The 19,103-nt window shown below is 48.8% G+C and overlaps 2 protein-coding genes across 2 annotated transcripts in view; both read right to left on the bottom strand.

Annotated features, from left to right (window-relative positions):
* Positions 1–173: 173 nt before the first annotated feature.
* Ankrd2 (ankyrin repeat domain 2) lies at positions 174–9,651 on the bottom strand. Its single transcript, XM_075974108.1, has 9 exons — positions 9,542–9,651; positions 5,443–5,544; positions 5,175–5,333; positions 4,974–5,081; positions 3,132–3,230; positions 2,677–2,775; positions 1,420–1,518; positions 1,155–1,253; positions 174–413 (listed from the first exon to the last, which is right to left on the bottom strand). The coding sequence occupies exons 1-9, from the start codon at positions 9,626–9,628 to the stop codon at positions 267–269; spliced, it is 999 nt and encodes a 332-aa protein (XP_075830223.1). The 5' UTR covers positions 9,629–9,651; the 3' UTR covers positions 174–266.
* Positions 9,652–10,905: 1,254 nt separating this feature from the next.
* Ubtd1 (ubiquitin domain containing 1) overlaps positions 10,906–19,103 on the bottom strand; it is a 59,029-nt gene continuing 50,831 nt past the window's right edge. Inside the window, exons 2-3 of the mRNA XM_075974107.1 lie at positions 13,447–13,674; positions 10,906–11,993 (exon numbers count right to left, since the gene is read on the bottom strand). Of these exons, the coding sequence (XP_075830222.1) occupies positions 11,608–11,993; positions 13,447–13,674 (614 nt within the window). The 3' untranslated portion in view covers positions 10,906–11,607. The remainder of the gene's footprint in view (positions 11,994–13,446; positions 13,675–19,103) is intronic.

Here is a 19,103-nt window from a genome sequence, read left to right as displayed (position 1 = left end):
TTCTGGCCCTAGGGATGAGGGATGAAAAGCAGGATGATGTGGATAAAGCAAGACCACAGGAGGGAGACTTCCTAGCTCAGGAGTCAAGGGACTCCACTTTCCCTTGTTTCCAAGTTCACACCCACTTTCCATTCCTGCGTGTTTGGAGCGCAAAGGGACGCAAAGACCACAAATACCAAAGACAGCATTTTATTGTGTTGAGTCTGTGGGTGTTCCTGCCAGGCTGGTTGCAAGTAGCTCCATAGTAGGGGACTATTGCCCAGCTTTTACTGGGCTGGTACTGGCTGGGGGGTCTCACGCCCACTCCCAGGCCTCTCCAGTCCGTTCTGTTCTGTTTCTGGCTCAGGATACTCCAGGGCATGCCGAGTGTCTGCTTGCCATAGCTGGACGAGGTCTGTAGGGGTCTTTCCTGCCTGGAGAGAATAGGAGGAAATTATTCAGGCTTCAGAAATTCCTCTCAGCTACAATAGTGGTTCTCAACTGGAGGCAAATGGCCAGAGGTAAAGACATCTTGCATTTTACAACTAGAAGTTGTGGGTGCTACTGATATCGAGTCCTACAATGCATAGGAAAGTCCCTTCGTTATGAATTGTCCAGCACCAAAGCCTGCAGTGCTGAGTGGAGACCAATCACGCCCTCTCCACGTGCTCCTGCCTTCCTCAGTGTCTCTGAGCCTTTTTTGTGCCAGACAAATCTTTCTATGCCCCTCTTTAGCGATTGCTCTGTGGACCAAAAGACAGGCTTGGATCGGAGGACATCTATTCTCCAAAATCCAGAGGCTCACTCTGAACCAACATGATGTGCTAGAATGGTCACAACACCAACCAAGGACTTGGATTCTCTTCCAGCGGGACCTCCATAATTGGGCCTGGACACTGGGCTCCACTCTGTCCTATAGGGGGACTTTAGGGAAGTTCTCTCACCCCCTCTCTCCTATTGTTTCTCTGAACTTGTGGTCTGAACCTTGACACAGAAAGAGAGATCTGGGAAGGTAGGTGGTTAGGGTGACGTGGCCAAGAGCCAATGATGTGTGTAGCTAGGCTGTGACTGCCCCCAGGCTGTGGCTGCCCCAGTGCCTCTGCAGACCATCCAGTAAGCATTTGCAGCTTTAAGTGCTCGCCCAGCCAGCCAGGCAGCCAGAGAAATCAACTCACCAGGTTCTTAGCCATCATGTCAGCCCCATGCAGGAGCAGCAGTTTGATGATTTTGTAGCGGTTGAGTCTCACGGCATCATGTAGGGCACTGTCCCCTTCCTAGAGTCGGGGTCACACATGGCAGTGGGTGAGTAGGGTTATAGGAGATGGGCCTGTTCAGAGGCTGTAGCCCTAGGGTCCTGTGGGGAAGGACTACTCGCCAAGGCAGCCCGTGAGCTGCCCTGACACCCACGGTGGCTGAGCAGGGGAGGAGGCAAGAACTCACCCTGTCTTTGGCATTGATATCCAAGCCCAGAGACAGAAAGTGTTCCACAATCTCCACGTGTCCAGTGCGAACGGCTACGTGCAGGGGAGTGCTCAGGAGCTGTGTGGGGAGAAGCAGGACTCTTGGCAGTGGGCCTGGAATACGGTGTCCTGGGGTGGGGAGCTATCTTATCTCTAGCCTAATCCTACTCCCAAGTCTAAGCGTCAAGGCCTGACTGAGCCTTGGACAGGAGACACTGGTACAACACGCCATTATCCTTCCCAGTGAGCTAAACAGACAGCTTTAAGTGCTGTGTCCTCTGGGTAGCCTATCACGGTTCTCCTCTTGCCTAGCAATGAGCTACTACTGTCTAAACCTCTTCTCTCTCTCTCTCTCTCTCTCTCTCTCTCTCTCTCTCTCTCTCTCTCTCTCTCTCAAATAAGACAGGGCCCCACTATGTAATCCAGGTGGCTGCAAACTCTCAGTTCCCCTGCCAATGCCTCCCAAGTGCTGGGATTGCAGAGGGCACTACTACACCTAGGTTCTTCTTTAATTAATTGGCGAGTTTATTCATTGGGATGCTGAGGATTGAGCCCGTGGTCCTGCACATGCTAAGCAAGGATGCCACTACTAAGTGACCCTCCCAGTCCATTCCTTTAAAAGTTTTTTTTTTAATGAGACAAATTATCACTGCATAGACCGGGCTATCCTTGAACTTAGAAATTCTCCTGCCTCTGCCTCATGAGTACTGGAATTAAAAGTGTGTGCTACCGTGCCCAGCTTCTTTTTACTAATTATATCAGATGCCATTAATTGAGGAACGACTGTGATAGAGATGGCAAAAGCTTCCTATGTTAAAAAGTAATTTACAAACATGCCCTTCCTAACCTATGTAAGAACTCCACAAGTTTTACAACTGAAGAAGAGTGTCTGAGAGGTTGAGATTGCATGTAAAGAAATAGATGGATGGAAGGATGGTAGGTTAATAAGTAGATGAATAAATAATAAACTGATGGATGGGCGGGTGAATAATGAAGGATGGCATGGGTGTACAAATCCTGCATCCTCCCGGTGGACCACGCCTCCACAAGAGCAGGTCTTTTGTCTTTCTCGCCTCTCAGCACTTGCTCCCAAGCTCCCTGGAGGGCCTGAAGCTTCTCCGCAGCCACGCTAGAAACCAGGCTAGCCCACTGCTTACCTACCATGTGAGCTGGCTTGCCATTTGCTGCTCCCCCCCCCCCCCCCCGCCTCGCCCCGCACTGAGCGCCGCAGCTTCACCTTGTCTCTCACATTGGTGTTGGCTCCTCGGCTTTGCAGGAGCCTCACCACCTCCAGGTGGCCTCCACGGCAGGCCCAGTGCATGGCTGTGCAGTCCAGCTGGAAGGGATGGATGGAACTTAATAGCAGAGTTGTTGGGAAGGAAGTTTCCTGGGGAAAGGATTGAAGCCAAGAAGGCAGAGGAAAAGAAAGAAAGAAAGAAAGAAAGAAAGAAAGAAAGAAAGAAAGAAAGAAAGAAAGAAAGAAAGGGACGAGGAGTAGGACAGACAACCCAGAGCCAAACTAGTCCAAGTGAGAGTCACAGAGGTAATTCAGGGGGGAGATGGGGCTTGCCCAATATCACAGAACACACAAAGGCCCCTACCGGCAGCCTTCTGGCACAGAGTGGACAGGAAGTAGAATTCTACTGATACTAGATCCACCTCTTACCTCCCACCCAGTACCTGCCCTCTCACCCGATCCTGGAAGTCCACAGTGGCCCCATTCTCCAGAAGTTTCTCCAATATCTCCATGTGACCCTCCAGGGAGGCTCGATGTAGCGCTGTCCGACGGAACTGCCACCAGAGAGACCGTCAGGCCTGAGTCCTAGGCCTGAGCCTGCATCCCACCAAACTGAGGCCTAGGCCTTGCCCAAACTTGGTGCCCATGTGTTCTGTGTTCAGGCAGATCTTACTCAGATTGGCCTTGGAGCCCCACCCTGTCCTCCAGTCATTCTTACCCAGGCAGCCAGCCACGACTCTGTATAGCTGGTGCAGCTGGCTCCCCTGCTGGGCATGGCTATTCTGTGCTCACATGCTATGATGCTCAGTGATGACTTGCAGCTCATGTGCCAGGAGTTCATTGAGACCTCTATGCCAAGTTGCTCCCAGGTGATGCCTGAGTATAAACGAGCTCGACTCTTTCCCCTAGTGCTAGGCAGGACCCAGATGCACAGGTCACACCTGGTTACTGATTCAAGGAAGAAACAAACTTCCCTCCCTTAAGGCTACTTTCTGCTTTGGATTCAGGGAACCCTTGCACCATTATGCTAGTCTTTCTATATGCTAATGATCTGGTTATGGGCAGTCTTTCCTGGCCTTCCTCTTGTTTTTACTCTTAGCTTATAGTAAATGGGAGAAACAAGATTAGACCCTGGAGGTATAAGAACAGAAAAGATGTAGATTACTAGAACACGGGTGGGTGGCCACTGGTAGGCTTGGTCCCATGAATGAGAGCACTCTCAGAGGAAAAAAGTATGACAGTTGACGGAAAAGTTTAAGAAATAGACAGTGGCCATAGTCGCACGACACTGCGATAGAATTAATACCACCTAAATCAGCATGCTTAAAGCAACATATTTCACATTATATATTTCCATAGGAGAATATTCAAAATAGTGGCTGGGCTATGACTCAGTGGTAGAGCCCTTGCCTAGCACACACAATGTCCTGGCACTGCAAATAACAATATTAATAAACAACTGTAGGCCAGGTTTGGTGGTGCATGGCTTTAATCCCAGAGCAGAGGCGCGGGCAGGCAGATCTCTGTGAGTTCAAGGACAGCCTGGTGTACATAGTGAGGTCTAGGAGAGCCAGAGCTACACAGTGAGACCTTGTCTCAAAATAAATATAAGGGCTGGAGACATGGCTCAGTGGTTAAGAGCACTGACTGCTCTTCCGGAGGTCCTGAGTTCAATTCCCAGCAACCACATGGTGGCTCACAGCCATCTATAATGAGACCTGGCACCTCCTTCTGGCATGCGGGCACACATGGAAGGAATGCTGTACACATAATAAACAAATCTTTAAAAATAAATAAATAAATAAATATAAATAATTGTAAAAAGAAGCAGGAGCATATGCCATGAGAAAGAAAGTATCCTATTTCCGCCTGTGCTTTATAATCTTTCCATCCACTAAACACTTGTTGGTTCATTTGACCACAACATATTGGGAAGGCAGTAGGCAATGTTCACCATAGCAGAATCTGAGTGTTGGAGAGGCGACAGCCCAGCCACAGGTCCCACAGCTAACGAGTGGAGACAGAGAATTTTGGCCCAAATTTCCTGGGCTCTCTTAATTGGATTCTGTTCCTTCATCTCCCATGCAGAAACATGTGATGTTTGTTATGGAGGCCGTCTGAGCTGGGGAACAGTCTAACGAGGATTTGGTGAAATTGTGGACTAAGGAAGGAAGCATCCGCCCTAAGAGCATCCGTGAGTGTTCTTAAACAAGCCCACAGATGGAGCTGATCCCGGACCTGACCCGGTTATGGCAGTGGTCCTGAAGGGAGGCAGGTGCAGGGGAGGGGCACATCACCTCATCGCAGGTATCTGCTGAACCTCCATCGGCCAGGTATTTGTCGATGACTTTCCCTTTCCCTTCCACTGCAGCCTTCAGGAACGTCTCCTCGTCCACAGGGCCGGTCTGCGGGAAGAGCATCCACTCACAGAGAATAGTAGAGAGTTTGGGGACTCTCGGGCTCCCCCTGCCCACATTTGTCCATCCCAGGACCCTTACGATCTCCTCTGGCTCTGGAGGTGGCTCCTGGGCAGCAGCCAGTGCATCTCGCTTCTTCTGCTTGCGTTTTTTCCTCAGTTCTATGAGGTTCTGGATCCCACCCACGTCAATGATCTCACGCCGCAGGTCCAGGGATGTCTTGCGTACACGCTCTTGGCCCTGCACGGGGATGGCTCATCACCTCCACACTGGGGCACAGAGTGTGGGGAAGTTGGATAATACAGGAGCTGAGCTGTCGAGCTGCCCTGTCGTTCGTTCCCCCACTTACCTTAACCTTTTGTAAAGCAGGGCTCTGCACCCCAAGGCGCTTTTCATCCTCTAGAACCAGCAAGTCCATGGACAACTTCCCAGGGGTGGCTCTTCGAAGTTTCTGGGAAGCCATTGAAAGAAAGCTACCTAAGATTATTTGGTGACAGCTATACTGGTGTGGTTCTCAGCCAAATGGAAGGTTATGAGAATTTTTTGTCAGGGTGTGTTAGTTCACACCTACAATCTCAGCACTCAGGAGAATGAAGCAGGAGGATTACTGTACTAGAGGGCTAATCTAGTCCACATAGTGAATTTCAGACCAGCTGGAGCTACATAGTGAGACCCTGTTTCAAAACTCAAAACAACAAAACCACCACAAAAAAAGAAATTCTAGCGTGCTTAAATCTTTTGTATAAAATGATGTCAGATTTCTTTACAACCTACACACAAATAGTACTGTATACTTTTTTTCTTTTTGAGACAGGGTTTGTCTGTGTAGCCCCGACTACTTGGAAACTCATTCTATAGACCAGGCTGTCCTCGAACTCAGAGATCTGCCTGCCTCTGCCTCCTAAGTGCTGAGATTAAAGGCATGCGCCACCACCAGCCAGCGTTTATACTTTTAATCTCAATATTACATATACTGACTATATAACCTGAATGTTGCATAGTCGTTTTTATTGTTTAGGGGATAAAGACAAGGGGAAAATCTGTTCATGTTCATTACAAACACAGAATTTTCCAGGTATAATCCCAACACTCAGGAGGCAGAGGCAGGCAGATGAGTTTGAGGCCAGTCCTGGTCTACATAGTTCCAGGACAACTATGGGCTAGGGCTGCTACACAGAGGAAAACTTGTCTAGAAAAAACAAACAAACAAACAAAATACAGAATTTAAAATTTTCCTACGAACTAGAGAGATGGCTCAGGGGTTAAGAGCAGTGGCTGCTCTTCCCAGCACCCACCTGGCAGCTAAACAGCCATCTGTAATCCCAGTTCTAGGGAATCCAATTCCTTCTTCTGTCCTCTACAGGTACCAGACATGCAATGTGTGTGGTGCAAGACATACATGGAGAAAAATAATCACACACATGAAGTTAAAATGTAACGAAGTTCCCATGTGTGACTGTGTGAGTCCAGAGAAATAGAACCCAAGGATACAGGAGTTTAATCAGAAAAATTTCTTTTTAGTGAGGTAACTGTGATCAGAGTTGGCAGGTTTTATCCCCTTACCTCCTTCCCGGTATTGAACGTAGGCCTTCCACAGGCTAGGGTAGAGCTCTACCTCCGAGCTCCAGCCTCCAGCCTCATCATCTCTTCCCTCGTGCAACAATCCTTTGGCAACATAAAAGCCTGCCAGTTCTATGGCAGACACTGCATTTTCTCAGCAATGCTCAGCCCTGGGAAATCTGGAGCTCGGAGGAACAGCAGCGCCTAGCTTTCATGGTCTTGTGGTCAGGGTCTGATGAGCCTCCTTTCTCCACCTGAAGCTCTGGTTTCCCCAGACCGCTTCTCTACTCTTAGTGACCTTCTGGCATCCATTCCCAGGGGCTCCCAAGCAGCTCAGGTAGTTGTGAACCTAGGAATTTGTGCCCAGGATGAGGGTAACAAGGCAGGTTGACTGGGGAGAACTTGCCCTCCATGCGGCCCAGGCACCTTGTTCATTCCCCACGGAGTCCTGGTGCAAGCCTCTCTCAGAGAGGATTCGAGGTTTTATTTCTGATGCCTCCCAATTAATATTTTTGTAGTACCAAGCATGGAACTTAGGGCTTCACATGCCAGCTGAATGTTCTACAACTGAGCTACAGCCCCTTCTCTCTCGAGTGCTTGTTTGGAAGGAATCCTGGACTGCCTTTCTTGCCGGGATTATGGCTATATGATCTTCCAGATTTATGATTCTATGATTTGGGGTCTCCCTGTGTAGGTGTCACCCCAAACAATGCACCTTCTGCCAGGAAAAAAAGATATGACCTCGGGCTAAAACTACTGTTGCTTCTGGGACCCTGGCTTGATGACCGAGGAAACATCCAGAGCCTGGAGGACTTAATCACTTGCTATCTCCAGCCTTCACTGTGACAGGGCCTGGCAGGTAGTGACTGCTCACCTAGGACTTGTTAAATGAGCAGACGATGAATGAATGAATGAATGAATGAATGAATGAATGATGGCATGAAGACCATGGAACTCTGGTGTCCAGTAGTTCTGGGTAAGGATGACCTTACCTGGTAAGTTGCATCCCGAGGCCTCTGTGCCACCAACATAAGGGGCCACAGACTGCTGGAGGCTCCCAGTAAGGCAGGAGGGATTATTTATGGATTCTAGGGCCACCCATTTCTTATTTGGACTCCCTGTGGACTTGTGTTTATGGGCTGCCAGAGTCTGCACTCAGTGTTTGTGACTCACAAGGACACTCCCGGCTGATTCCCAGTCCACATTTCAGATTAGAGAGAATGCTTGTGAAGCGCTCAGCCAAGAGGCTTGCTGTGGCTGCTCACCTAGTGCTTGTGAAATTAACGGACGCCCAACGCTGGCATGCAGAGGAGCTGGGTGAGAAGGCTGGCTCTGTGGGCACCTGTGTCCTTGCAGCCCTGTGGCTATATTTGTTGGGGGAATGGATGGGAGAGGGCTGTTCTGTGTCCCCTGTAGGAGGTTCCGGTGTATCGTGGCAGCACTCCAGAAGTGACAAAGCAGGATGACTCTCCTGCCTGGCAGCAACAGCCATGCATGCCTGCTGGGGCAGTGGGGGTGGGGGTGAGATTCCTGGAGATCCAGGGATGCCCAGGTGCTGTCCACACTCCTCTTTGATAAATCTGACTCATCTCTTCTCTTAAATGACCACTGCCTCTAAGCCAAGTTTCTGTAGCTGCCCCCTGCAACCACCCGTTGCAAAAATAAATTCTTTTAGCAACATCAGAACTGTCTGTCTCTGATACAAGTCAGAGGACACAACTCTCCCTCACTCTGTGACACTCCCCACAGCCCACAGAACACACTCCTCTTACCTGGCCGTCTCTATAGTTTGTTCTTTGCTTCCTTTCCAACCTAAGCACTTCACATACTCTCACGACCGCCATACCTTTGTCATACAGACTTCAGCTCCTGTTTTTCCTTTAGCCTGAAATACTCTCACCACATCCTTACTGCACTTAGCGCTCCTAAAGGCCCAGCTCACTTCCCATCCTCCTCAGAGTAGCAGCAGAGGGCTTGGATGACACCATCCTGCTCATTACAATGGTCCACTTTCTAGTTGGCCACTTCTGCCCTCTGCCTTCTTACTTGACTATGTAAATTAGGAGTGTTAGCTGCGCACACCTTTAATCCCAGCACTCAAGGAGCCAGAGGCAAGTGGATCTCTGTGAGTTCAAGGGCAGCCTGGTCTGCGTAGTGGAATTCCAGGACAGGCTCTAAAGCTACACAAAGAAACCCTGTCTTGAAAAACAAAAACAACAAAACAAAACAAACTCCAAGCAAACAAGAAGTGTTGATTAAAATTAATGCCCACCTTCTCCCTATGCAAAAACTCTAGGTTCTTCTGGGGTGTGGCAAGGATAAACTCAGTGTCGCCCATTATGGGTGTGTACCACCACACCTGGCACGACTGTTTAGAATGGACCTTAGAGCACGACAAGTCAGTACTCCAGCCCCGCTTACTTATCCTAGAAAAAATGCACCCGAGCCTTAGGTGTCTACAGCACTGCCCACAGTCCTGGATAAGCACCAGCTGGTCTTCTTCCCCATCTCCCTTCCTGACTCTTACCAGCTTATTCTCCTGTAGCAACTAAACCGTGGAGATGATCCTCCAGGGGGCAACTGGGGTGTGTGTGCCTCAGACCTTCCTGGCTTTCCCTGTACAGTCCGGTCTGTTTCCTGAAGCCAGGTGAATTGGGCAGGGTCTTGGGAAGGTCTGCCACCTCCAAGCCCCATCTCTCCCCACCCACATCCCCGTCAGGAACACCCTGGTATGGAAATGGGCCTGGGGGACCCCAGGAAATACGTGTTCGGCATGTTGTGTGTACCCACATAGCAGTCAGTCTTTCCCTTCCCATAGCAGGACAGCTGGACTCCTTAACCTGGAGTCCCCCTCCCTTCACTGAGGCTCCCTTCACCTTGGCTCTCACCTCAGTTTCTTCCTCCTGGGCAAGCCGCTGCTCGATGAGCTCTGTGGCCCTCTGCACAGCCTCAGGACCCTCCATGGCGCCCTCCATATCTGCCTCAGCAAGCCACAGGACATAGGGTCTTTATAGGCCAGAGCACCCACCCCACCCACTGGGCGCCTTTGTCATGAGCTCACAGGCTCAATTTCTCCACCTGCCTCCCCCACCTGTCACCTTCACCTCGGACAGCCCCAGGGTGCATGGGAAACCACTGCCCAGGCCAGGGAAGTTACCCCTCCCCTAACCTATGGCCTACTGGAGCCAGAAGGCACAGCGCCCCAAAAGGACAGCTGCAGGAAGGGGTCCAGTGTGTCCTCGGTGCTGGGAACTGCTAAGTCTGCACAAAGGAGCAACATGCTGCTACTGGCCTGGGTGGCAGTGCCACCTGCTGGATACCAAGAAATCTTATCCAGGTAGTGCCAGATACGGGGCCTGAAAAATCGAGTATGAGCCTCAACAGACCTGTGTTTCTAGGGACTTTGGGGACCTTCTCGAGGCAGGAGTCAGAGCAGCTGTTACCTTCTGGTGGCAGCACACCCTACTCAAGCATGGCTATGCTGAATGGCATGTCCATTAGCCATAACCAGACCCTGTCCATCTGTTTGACTGCTCTTCCCAGAGCCCTCAGCAAAACTTACAATGTTGCTTTAAGGGAAGAGTCTTGGGAAGCCAGCGTGAAGAGCCAAGGCCAGCTGAGGAGGAGATTAGGCAATGCCAGGCTGCCTTGGGCGAGGCTGACCACACTCTCTGAGAACAAAGAGTACAGGGAGGAAAGGCAGACCTCCACTCACTGAGCTTCACACCTGGGGCTTGCAGCCTGGAGTCCTGGGTTTAACCCGCCAGTGGTCTCCAGTGCCCCAGCTTTGTACCTCTACAACCACAAGTGATGCCCCCGGGGACACCTTAGCTGAGATCCCCTTCTGGTGATGCGCACAGTTCCCCAGAGGAAAGAGAGGAACTGACCCGCTGGTCTCTGGCTCACACACTTGTGGAAGCTTTGCTCTGACACAGCATGGGCACTGCATCACCCATCTCAGGCTGGCACTGTAGGGCAGCAGACAGAGCTCATGCTGCCTTCTGTGGCGCTCCTTTCCTCTTTCACATGTGCCTCCCACTTAACCGTCCCAGCAACTGCTGCAGGAGGCAGGGCAGGCGGTGCCACCTCCACTTTAGAGAAAAGTAAAATGTATTTGGAGGTAAAGTGACTTTTTCCAGGACCCACGGGAACACAGACAGGTTGGATGCTCTACTGTGCCCATCGGTTCCCAAACCAGCAGGAGCTCTGGGCTCCACCATGCTGTGGACTGCAAGTCAAGGGCTAGGCAAGAGAGGAACAAAAGGCTTTATTGATAAAATACAGATGTGTCTACACAGGGCCCTACTGGGGCCAGGACCAGACAGACCCCACCCTGCCTGGGTTACAGTTGGGGATGGCCCTGTGCAGACCCCAGCCATAAAGCCTGGCTACCTGGCCACCTGCCTCATCTCTGCCGATTGTGCTGGGTTCAGGGAGAGGCAGAGAGGCCCGCCTCAAGCTCTCCAAGCCCTGGGGCTCACTGGTGATTTCCTCCCCTCCAGGGGACTGGCACTATGCCCAGGGCAGAGTCATGGGAAGGGATAAGGGAGGTGGGGGAGAGACAGCAATTGTTTCCAACCCTGAGCAGAAAACTGAAGTGAGCACAGTGGTGGCACCAGATGACAGATCTGGGTTCCAAGGTCTCAGGCTGGCCCCCATGGCTACAACCTATAGTGGAGAATGCCAGGTGCCTTTTCTCTGACAAGGTTGGCAAGGCCTGTGTGTGGCAGGCAGCACTGCTCCCTGGGTGCGGAGCACTGGTGGACCCAGTGCCCTGGAAGGCAAGTCCCTTCATAGCTCACTAAGAGCCATACCGCAGGGTGGCAGGAGGCGACCCTGAAGAAGACAACAGCACTGGAAGGCAGCAACAGGCGGGGAACCTTGTGCTCCAGGCCTAAGCCCCACAGCCTGAAGGGGACCTCCATGGCCTCTCTTCCCAGGAATCAGCCGCCTGTCAGTCCTGGGGTGGTGGGGGCTGGTTGATGATGACCTGAATGACAAAGTCTTTTTGAATTTTGGTTTCCTGGAGCCGTGTGCGGTCTGTAAGCAGCTTCCCGGAGAAGAACCATCTCTGCCAGGATGGCTCGATGCCCTCCTGGCTGTGCAGCTGCCTTTTGAGCTGCCCCACTGTGTCGGGCAGGCTGGCGTTGAGCCTCACGTCCTTGCCTGTGGAGAGGCGCACTTTCAGTGGGAATTCACGGCGCACACTAGGGGTGGGCTCAGGGGGCTCCAGGCTCTCCTCCTCTGTGTGCTCCAACAGCAGGTTCACAGGTGGTGACAGGCAATAGACGGGCAGTTGGTAGCGGTTGCCCAGCTCATCATAGCATTCACAAAGGGTTCCTGTGAGAAAGGCAGGGCAATCAGTGGAGTGAAGGGACCTGCTGTCATGCACTCAATACTGTGTCCCCCAAATTCCTATGATGAAGCATATTTGAAAGTAATAGTTACATGAGTAAATAATAAAGTTGGGATAATCTGATGGAATAAGTTTTCTTACAAGGAAAGGCCCCAGAGAACTCTCCCCATACCCTCTTTCTGCCTGTCTGCCTGTCTACCACGTGAGAACAGCAAAGAGGTGAGAACCCTCGCCAGAACCAAACGGCTGTCACTTTTTCCTTGGATTTTCCAGCTTCTAGAATTGTGAGAAACAGATTTCTAGTGATTAAGGAACCCGTGTGTGGCATGCTGTTTACAGCAGCCTAAGCAGATTAACTCGCCCTGCAGCTACCTCCAGTCCCCAGGCTCATCCCAGAGTCAGGACTCTCTAAGGCAGAAGAACACAGGGCTGGCTCCATCAGCCATGGCATGTTACTTCTCACTTGTTTATTCAACATTTTGGTTGAGTACACATGCTAGGTGCTGGGCTGAGCCCCAATTTCCTTACTGGTACAATGTAATGAAAGTGAGAATGCATTTACTGAGCACTGAACATCCCCTAAGTGCGCTGGTACTGGACTAGGTGATATTATGTACATCCTGATCAATGCTTTGTGGTTGCAAGAGTCAGGTTTTAACATGAGACATGCCCTGCTCAGGGTCACGCAGCTAGGAGAGGTCACAAGCTGAGAAAGGAACAGTCAGGACCTAGGTCTGGGACTGGAGCTCTGCTATTGCTTTCCTTTACACTGCCTAACAAGGGTGCTCTGAGACCCTAAGTACCTCCAGCAAGTTTTTAGCTTGTAGTTTTTAGTACTTTATTTTTATTTAATTTGACTTCCTATATGTATGTCTGTGTGAGAGTGTCAGATCTTGGAGTTACAGATATCTGTTAGCTGCCATGTGGGTGCTGGGAATTGAACCTGAGTCCTCTGGAAGAGCAGTCAGTGCCCTTAACCGCGGAGTCATCTCTCCGGCCCATCTTGTAGGTTTTATTGGTGTCTTTCTGTCTTCTCATTAGGCAAAGGGGGATCCTGTCTCTCCCTCCTACTCCCCCCCCTTCCCTCTCTCCTTCCTTCCCTGACAGACTCCTGTAACACAGACTGGCCTTCAACTTGAATTTCAGATCCTCCTGTGTCTACCTCTCATGTGCTTGGATCACTGCATTGTGCTACCATGCCTGGCTTTATGTCTTGTGCTTCTCTGTTCATGCCAGAAAGAGTTGTTTAAATGAATAATATATATTATATATTAATATATATATAATATATTATATATACATGTATATATATTTCTCCATCCCCACCTGTTTAAACAGAAACTACTGACACGTGGTGTCTTTCCTCCACCTCTGTGCTATGAACCCTGACATCCCCAGCCCCTGCAAGGATACAGAGTCTGGGACCTGCCTGCTTACCATGAGGCAAGGTGATGCTGGCTCCATCCAGGATGGCCTGAGCCAGCTCATGGTCGTTAGCTTCAGCAGCATAGGCGGCAGCCTTGAGGGCATCCCAGATCTCTTTGCGGCCCTCAAAGGCAGGAGCTGTATCCCAGAACTCATCTCGCTTGCTCCGCAGCTGCCCATCAGTCATGGGGTAGTCACTCTTCCATTTGAGTCGCTCCTTCTTCAAGGGCTCATTTCGACCTGGGAAGACAGACGCAGAGGCTCAGCATCTCTGAAGCCATTTAAGCTGTAATTTGCCCTCTCACAGTCCCTGGCCTATCAGGTACTTTATTGCACTGCTTCCTACGTATTTAGGGCACTGGGACACTTTCTTAATAGCAAGTATGAGTTTGGAAACCCAAGTTAGGGATACAAAATAAAATTTTCAGCCAAGTATGTTCTTGTCTCTTTTACTTATTTTTATTATATATGTGTGTACCATGTGCATGGTTGGTGCCCAAGGAAACCAGCAGAGAATGTTAAATCTCCTGGAACTGAAGTTATGGATGGCTGTGAGCTGCCACATGGGAACCTGAACTGAACCTGGGTCCTCTGGTAGAGCAGCAAGTACCACTGAGCTACCCTAGCTCCCGAGCCAAGCATGTTCTGTACAAATGTACTGTACCTCATCTTACAATGTACCTCTAAATACATCATAAATTGAAAATATTCCAAGGCAAAATGCGCACAGAGTCTATAATCTGCAGACCATTACAGCTTAGCAACACAGTCCAGGCTGAGTGTTAGCTGCTTCCCCAGGATGGGGAGGTGTGGACTGGCCATTGCTAGCAAAGGAAAAGATCAAAACTAAAAGGCCAGGTGTGGTTTCTCCTGATTGTCTACATCTTCTAAAATCAAAATATCTTGGGCTGACGAGAGGGCTAGGTGAGTAAAGGCACTTGCTGCTAAGGTCCTGACCTGAGTTTGTTCCCTGGGCCCCATGCGGTGGAAAGAAAGAACCAACTCCTACAAATTGTCCTCTGGCTGGGCGGTGGTGGCACATGCCTTTAATCCTAACACTTAGGAGGCAGAGGCAGGTGGATCTTTGTGAGTTTGAGGCCAGCTTGGTCTACAAGAGCTAGTTCCAGGACAGGCTTCAAAGCTAGAGAGAAACCCTGTCTCGAAAAACAAAACAAAACAAAACAAAAAACCCAAAAACAACAACAAAAAATTGTCCTCTGATTTCCATGTAGGTGTGGGTATTGGCACTCATGCACATGTGCACACATGCGCACACACACACGTCAGAAGACGGTAACTGGATTTACAAGTGGTTTTGAGTCACCACCAGAGTACTGGGAACTGAACCAGGATCCTCTGCAAGAGCACCAGCAATTTTTTGTTTTAAGTTTTTCAAGACAGAGTTTCTCTGTGTAGCTCTGGCTATCCTGGAATTTACTTTGTAGACCAGGTTGACCTTGAACTCACATAGATCTGCCTGCCTCTGTTTCCTGAGTGCTGGGATTAAAGGTGGGTGCCACCACTGCTTGGCAACAATGTAATATTTTAAGAAAGGGAGGAAGAAAAGGAAAAACAATAAAAAGATCTTAAGCTAAAGACTATCTGCACAACCTTTGTTGTTGTTAAAGGTTGATAAGATGTCTCATGGCTGACCTGAAATTTATAATCTTCCTGCTTCAGCTTTCTGAATTCTAGGATTATGAGCATGTACCGCCACCTCTAACTTGTTATTGGGCATTTTTATCTTGCTCTTTGATTATAAAGAAGTATATGGGGGCTGGAGAGATGGTTCAGAAGTTAAGACTACTGACTGCTCTTCCAGAGGACCTGGGTTCAATTCCCAGCACCCACATGGCAGCTCACAACTGTCTGTAATTCCAGTCTGTAATTCCACCCAACACCTATGGCAAAACACCAATGTACATAAAACAAAAAAAAGTATATGTTTAGCATAACAGAAATCTGGAAATGATACATATATGTAAAAATAACAAACTAAGACAGCAAGACCAGGCAGATTAATCAGGGAAGCATATTGCATACTGGTGGCTCTGTCCCATGGCAGCCAGGATGCCCTTTGTGGTTGAACAGCCTTGAAGCAACAGTTAGGCTCTTCCCACTAGATCAGAAACTATGGTGCTAGTGGACTTTCCCAGCTGACACACTTGTGACTAATGACAGGTCTGTAGCCTCAAAGTAGCTCAGCTTCATTATAAAACAACTGAATTGTGATTATGAACCCTCTTTTAAGGTCTTTTTTTTTCCAAGACAGGGTTTCTCTGTACCTTTGGAGCCTGTCCTGGAACTAGCTCTTGTTGACCAGGTTGGCCTCGAACTCTCAGAGACCTGCCTGCCTCTGCCTCCTGAGTGCTGGAATTAAAGGTGTGCACCACCACCACCTAGCTCCCTCTTTTAAGCTTTTAAAGAGGATCATGGGGGGCTGGAGAGATGGCTCAGTGGTTAAGAGCAGTCACTGCTCTTCCAGAGGTCCTGAGTTCAATTCCCAGCAACCACATGGTGGATCACAACCATCTGTAATGAGATCTTGTGCCCTCTTCTGGCCTGCAGGCATACATGCGGATAGAATACTGTATACATAAATGCATTTAAAAAATATTTATTATGTATACAATATTCTGTCTGTGTCTATGCAGTAACGCCAACCATTTACAGCCAAGTAAGTCAGAACACAGGGGAGTTCTTGGGACTGAAGTAAGATCCTTCCTTAAAAAATAGCTTTCTGCATGCTAGGCAAGCACCTTGCCACAGAGCTACACCTCAAAATAACCCAACAGATGGGAAAACCAAAGGTTTGTCATTCGTCAAAAACCAAAGAGATACTAAATGATTTCTGATGCCAAGCCCAGCCTCTTACCACTCTACTATACTGCCATTGGGAGAAAATTACTTAGAATTCTGTAGTGATATTTTGTTTGTAATCTAACAAATAAAGCTTGTGTGAAGATTATAGAGTGCAGAGCTAGCCACTAGTTAGCCATAGAGGACAGGAAGTGGTGGCAACACCTTTAGTCCCAGCACTTGGGAGACAGAGGCAGGTGGATCTCTGTGAGTTCAAGGCTACCCTGGACTACTTAAGATTAATCCAGTCTAAAAAAGAATTAGAGCAAGGTGGTGGTGGCTCAAACCTTTAATCCCAGTACTTCGGAGTTATAGGCCTTTAGTCCCAGCACTAGGGAGGTGGAGACAGGAAGGGATATGACTGGGTGGAGAGAGGAATGTAAGGCAGGAGACAGGAGCTCAGACGCAGTCTGAGGATTTGTAGAGGCAGGGTCGCCCCTTCAGCCTGAGGATTTGGTAGAGGTAAAAGATCTTTCCATTTCTAGTGGCTGGCTGCACTGCTTCTCTGATTTCTCAGTTTCATCCACTAATATCTGACTCTGGATTTTTATTATTAAGAACAATTAAATTTTGTGCTGCAAAATTCCACCATTCAGGGGCTGGAGAGATGACTGCGTGGTTAAGAGCACTGACTGCTCTTCCAGAGGACCCAGGTTCAACTCCCAGCACCCACATGGCAGCTCACAACTGTCTCTGACTCCAGTTCCAGAGGCACTTTCACACGGGCATCCAGGCAAAACACCAATGCACATAAAATAAAAATAAAGTTTTAAAAAAATTTTTTTTTAAAATCCACCATTCAAAAGCAATGACGGGCTGCAGGTTGCGGGCTGCGGCAGTGGTGATATATGCCTTTAATCCCAGTATTAAGAGAGTCAGAGCTCTGAGTTCAAAGACAGCCTGGTCTACAGAATGAGTTCCAGGACAGTCAGGCTACATTTTGAAAACCCAAACACACACACACACACACACACACACACCAAAGCAAAACAAACAAAACCAAAAAGGAGTGACTGTTAACAAGCCAGGCAGGGTTGTGCTCACCCTTAATTCCAACATTTGGAAGTTAGGGGTAGGGGCAGGAGGATCAGGACTCAAAGTCATCTTTGCCTACACAGCAAGTTCAAGGCCAGATTGGGCTATTTATTTTTGACTCAAGATCAATCAACCACACAAAACAGTCTATTTATTCCTCTCCTGAGTAAAGGAGTATAAACCTATGTATTCTGCCTAGGATCATGCTCTTAGATGCATTTCTTTACACTCCTTCTCCCAAAAAGGACTGAAGATATTTTCATGCCATTATACAATTTCAACTTTCCTTCTACTTCATTTTATATTACTGTCATCTTTCCATATGATTAAAAATTAAGAACAATTTGAGGCTGGAAAGCTGACTCAGCAGTAAAGAGTGAGGGAGCAGGCAAAAGCACCTTGTCCTAAGGAAGCACTGCCATTTGACTTCAGACTCCATTTTACTCATAGAGTGAAACACCGTTCAGGTTCTCAAGCCCTATGAGAGCTGGGAACTTTCCAATGGCTGGTCAACCTTCTCCTTAGACAACAGAAATAGTCTGTTACGCCCTTTAGTTTTCTAACTTGTTATGGCTGTTCCTAACAACAGAAAAAACAAATGAACCTGGCTGGACTGAAAACCTTATGTTCTGTGTTAGTTGACAGTGATGGAACACACAGGGAAAACCCCTAATCTTTGAATCTTGATTGGTGGAAAATTGTACCTGTGACTTGGCAACAGGTGTTTGTGATTCATAAACCCCGCTTCTGCCCCTGCTTGGGGATGCCAGGAGCAACAAGGCTCCTAGTCCTTGTCCTGCAGCCCTGATCGGTCAGTGACCTGCTTATATGTTGTCTCTCTCCTTCCCCGTAGTGCACACAGACCAGTGCAGCAAAAAAAGAAAAAAGAAAGAGCTCTGGCTGCACTTCCAGAGGACCCTATTTGGATCCCAGCTTCCACATGCAGCCACACAACTGTCTGTAACTCCAGATCTAGGAATCCTAATGCCCTCTTCTGGCCTCCACAGGCAGTGCACACACTTACATGTAGGCAAACACTCCTACACATACAATTACATCTTAGAACTCTACCAAATAGTTACAATGACTCTTTTCTTTTTGTAGTGCTAGAATTGAGCATAGGGCCTCAGACATACAGATAATTGTTCTATTTTTGAGGTACACCCATGATCTAATAATTAAAAATATAATAGCCAACCAATCCTTACAGCATCTGAAGCAAATCATTTCTGTTAAGTGTCATTTTTCTTGTTACCTGGTTCCAAATAACCTCCAAGACAATTCCAGACCATGGTCATGACTCAGGGCAGAGGCTTCTGTTTCTAAGGCATCTAGAAGCTCAGACATCTCAAAGTTGAGAGCTGAGAACTCACAGGAGCTCAGGTAAGCACTGAAGTTCACCTTGACTACACAATAAGTTCAAGGCCATCCTCACCTGAGTAGCAAGTTCAAGGCTGTGCTCTCAATAGGGTCAGGTCGTGCTAGTAGCCACGCGGCAAAGGCTGCACTGGTTTGCTCCCATGGCAGGGGCAGGAGTGGAGCTATTCCAGGCAAGAGCACGCTACTCACGCTACTCACTGACCACCACTGATGCTTCTTATTTCTGTGCACTCTCCCATCCCAGTCTTGCAGCCTTAGGCGGTAGGTACCAGGATGTGATTTCATAGGTGACAAGGCGGATGCAGAGAGATTAAACAGCCTGCCTGAGGCTACAGTGAGAGGTTTTACTAAATCCTGTGGCTTGCACTCCAAAACACACAGTTCCTTGTGTGAGT

The sequence above is a fragment of the Microtus pennsylvanicus genome, chromosome 5, assembly GCF_037038515.1.
Source record: "Microtus pennsylvanicus isolate mMicPen1 chromosome 5, mMicPen1.hap1, whole genome shotgun sequence".
Classification (NCBI taxonomy): domain Eukaryota; kingdom Metazoa; phylum Chordata; class Mammalia; order Rodentia; family Cricetidae; genus Microtus; species Microtus pennsylvanicus.
Note: the sequence above shows the minus strand (reverse complement) of the source record. Positions and strands in the feature narration are given on the sequence as shown.

Excerpts from the sequence above, each read along its gene's own strand:
- Ankrd2 (XM_075974108.1), bottom strand. The coding sequence starts at position 9,628 with ATGGAGGGCGCCATGGAGGGTCCTGAGGCTGTGCAGAGGGCCACAGAG. Across the intron at positions 3,231-4,973 it reads CAGCAGATACCTGCGATGAG|TTCCGTCGGACAGCGCTACA; the intron begins GTGATGTGCCCC and ends CTCTGGTGGCAG. Across the intron at positions 414-1,154 it reads ACATGATGGCTAAGAACCTG|GCAGGAAAGACCCCTACAGA; the intron begins GTGAGTTGATTT and ends TATTCTCTCCAG.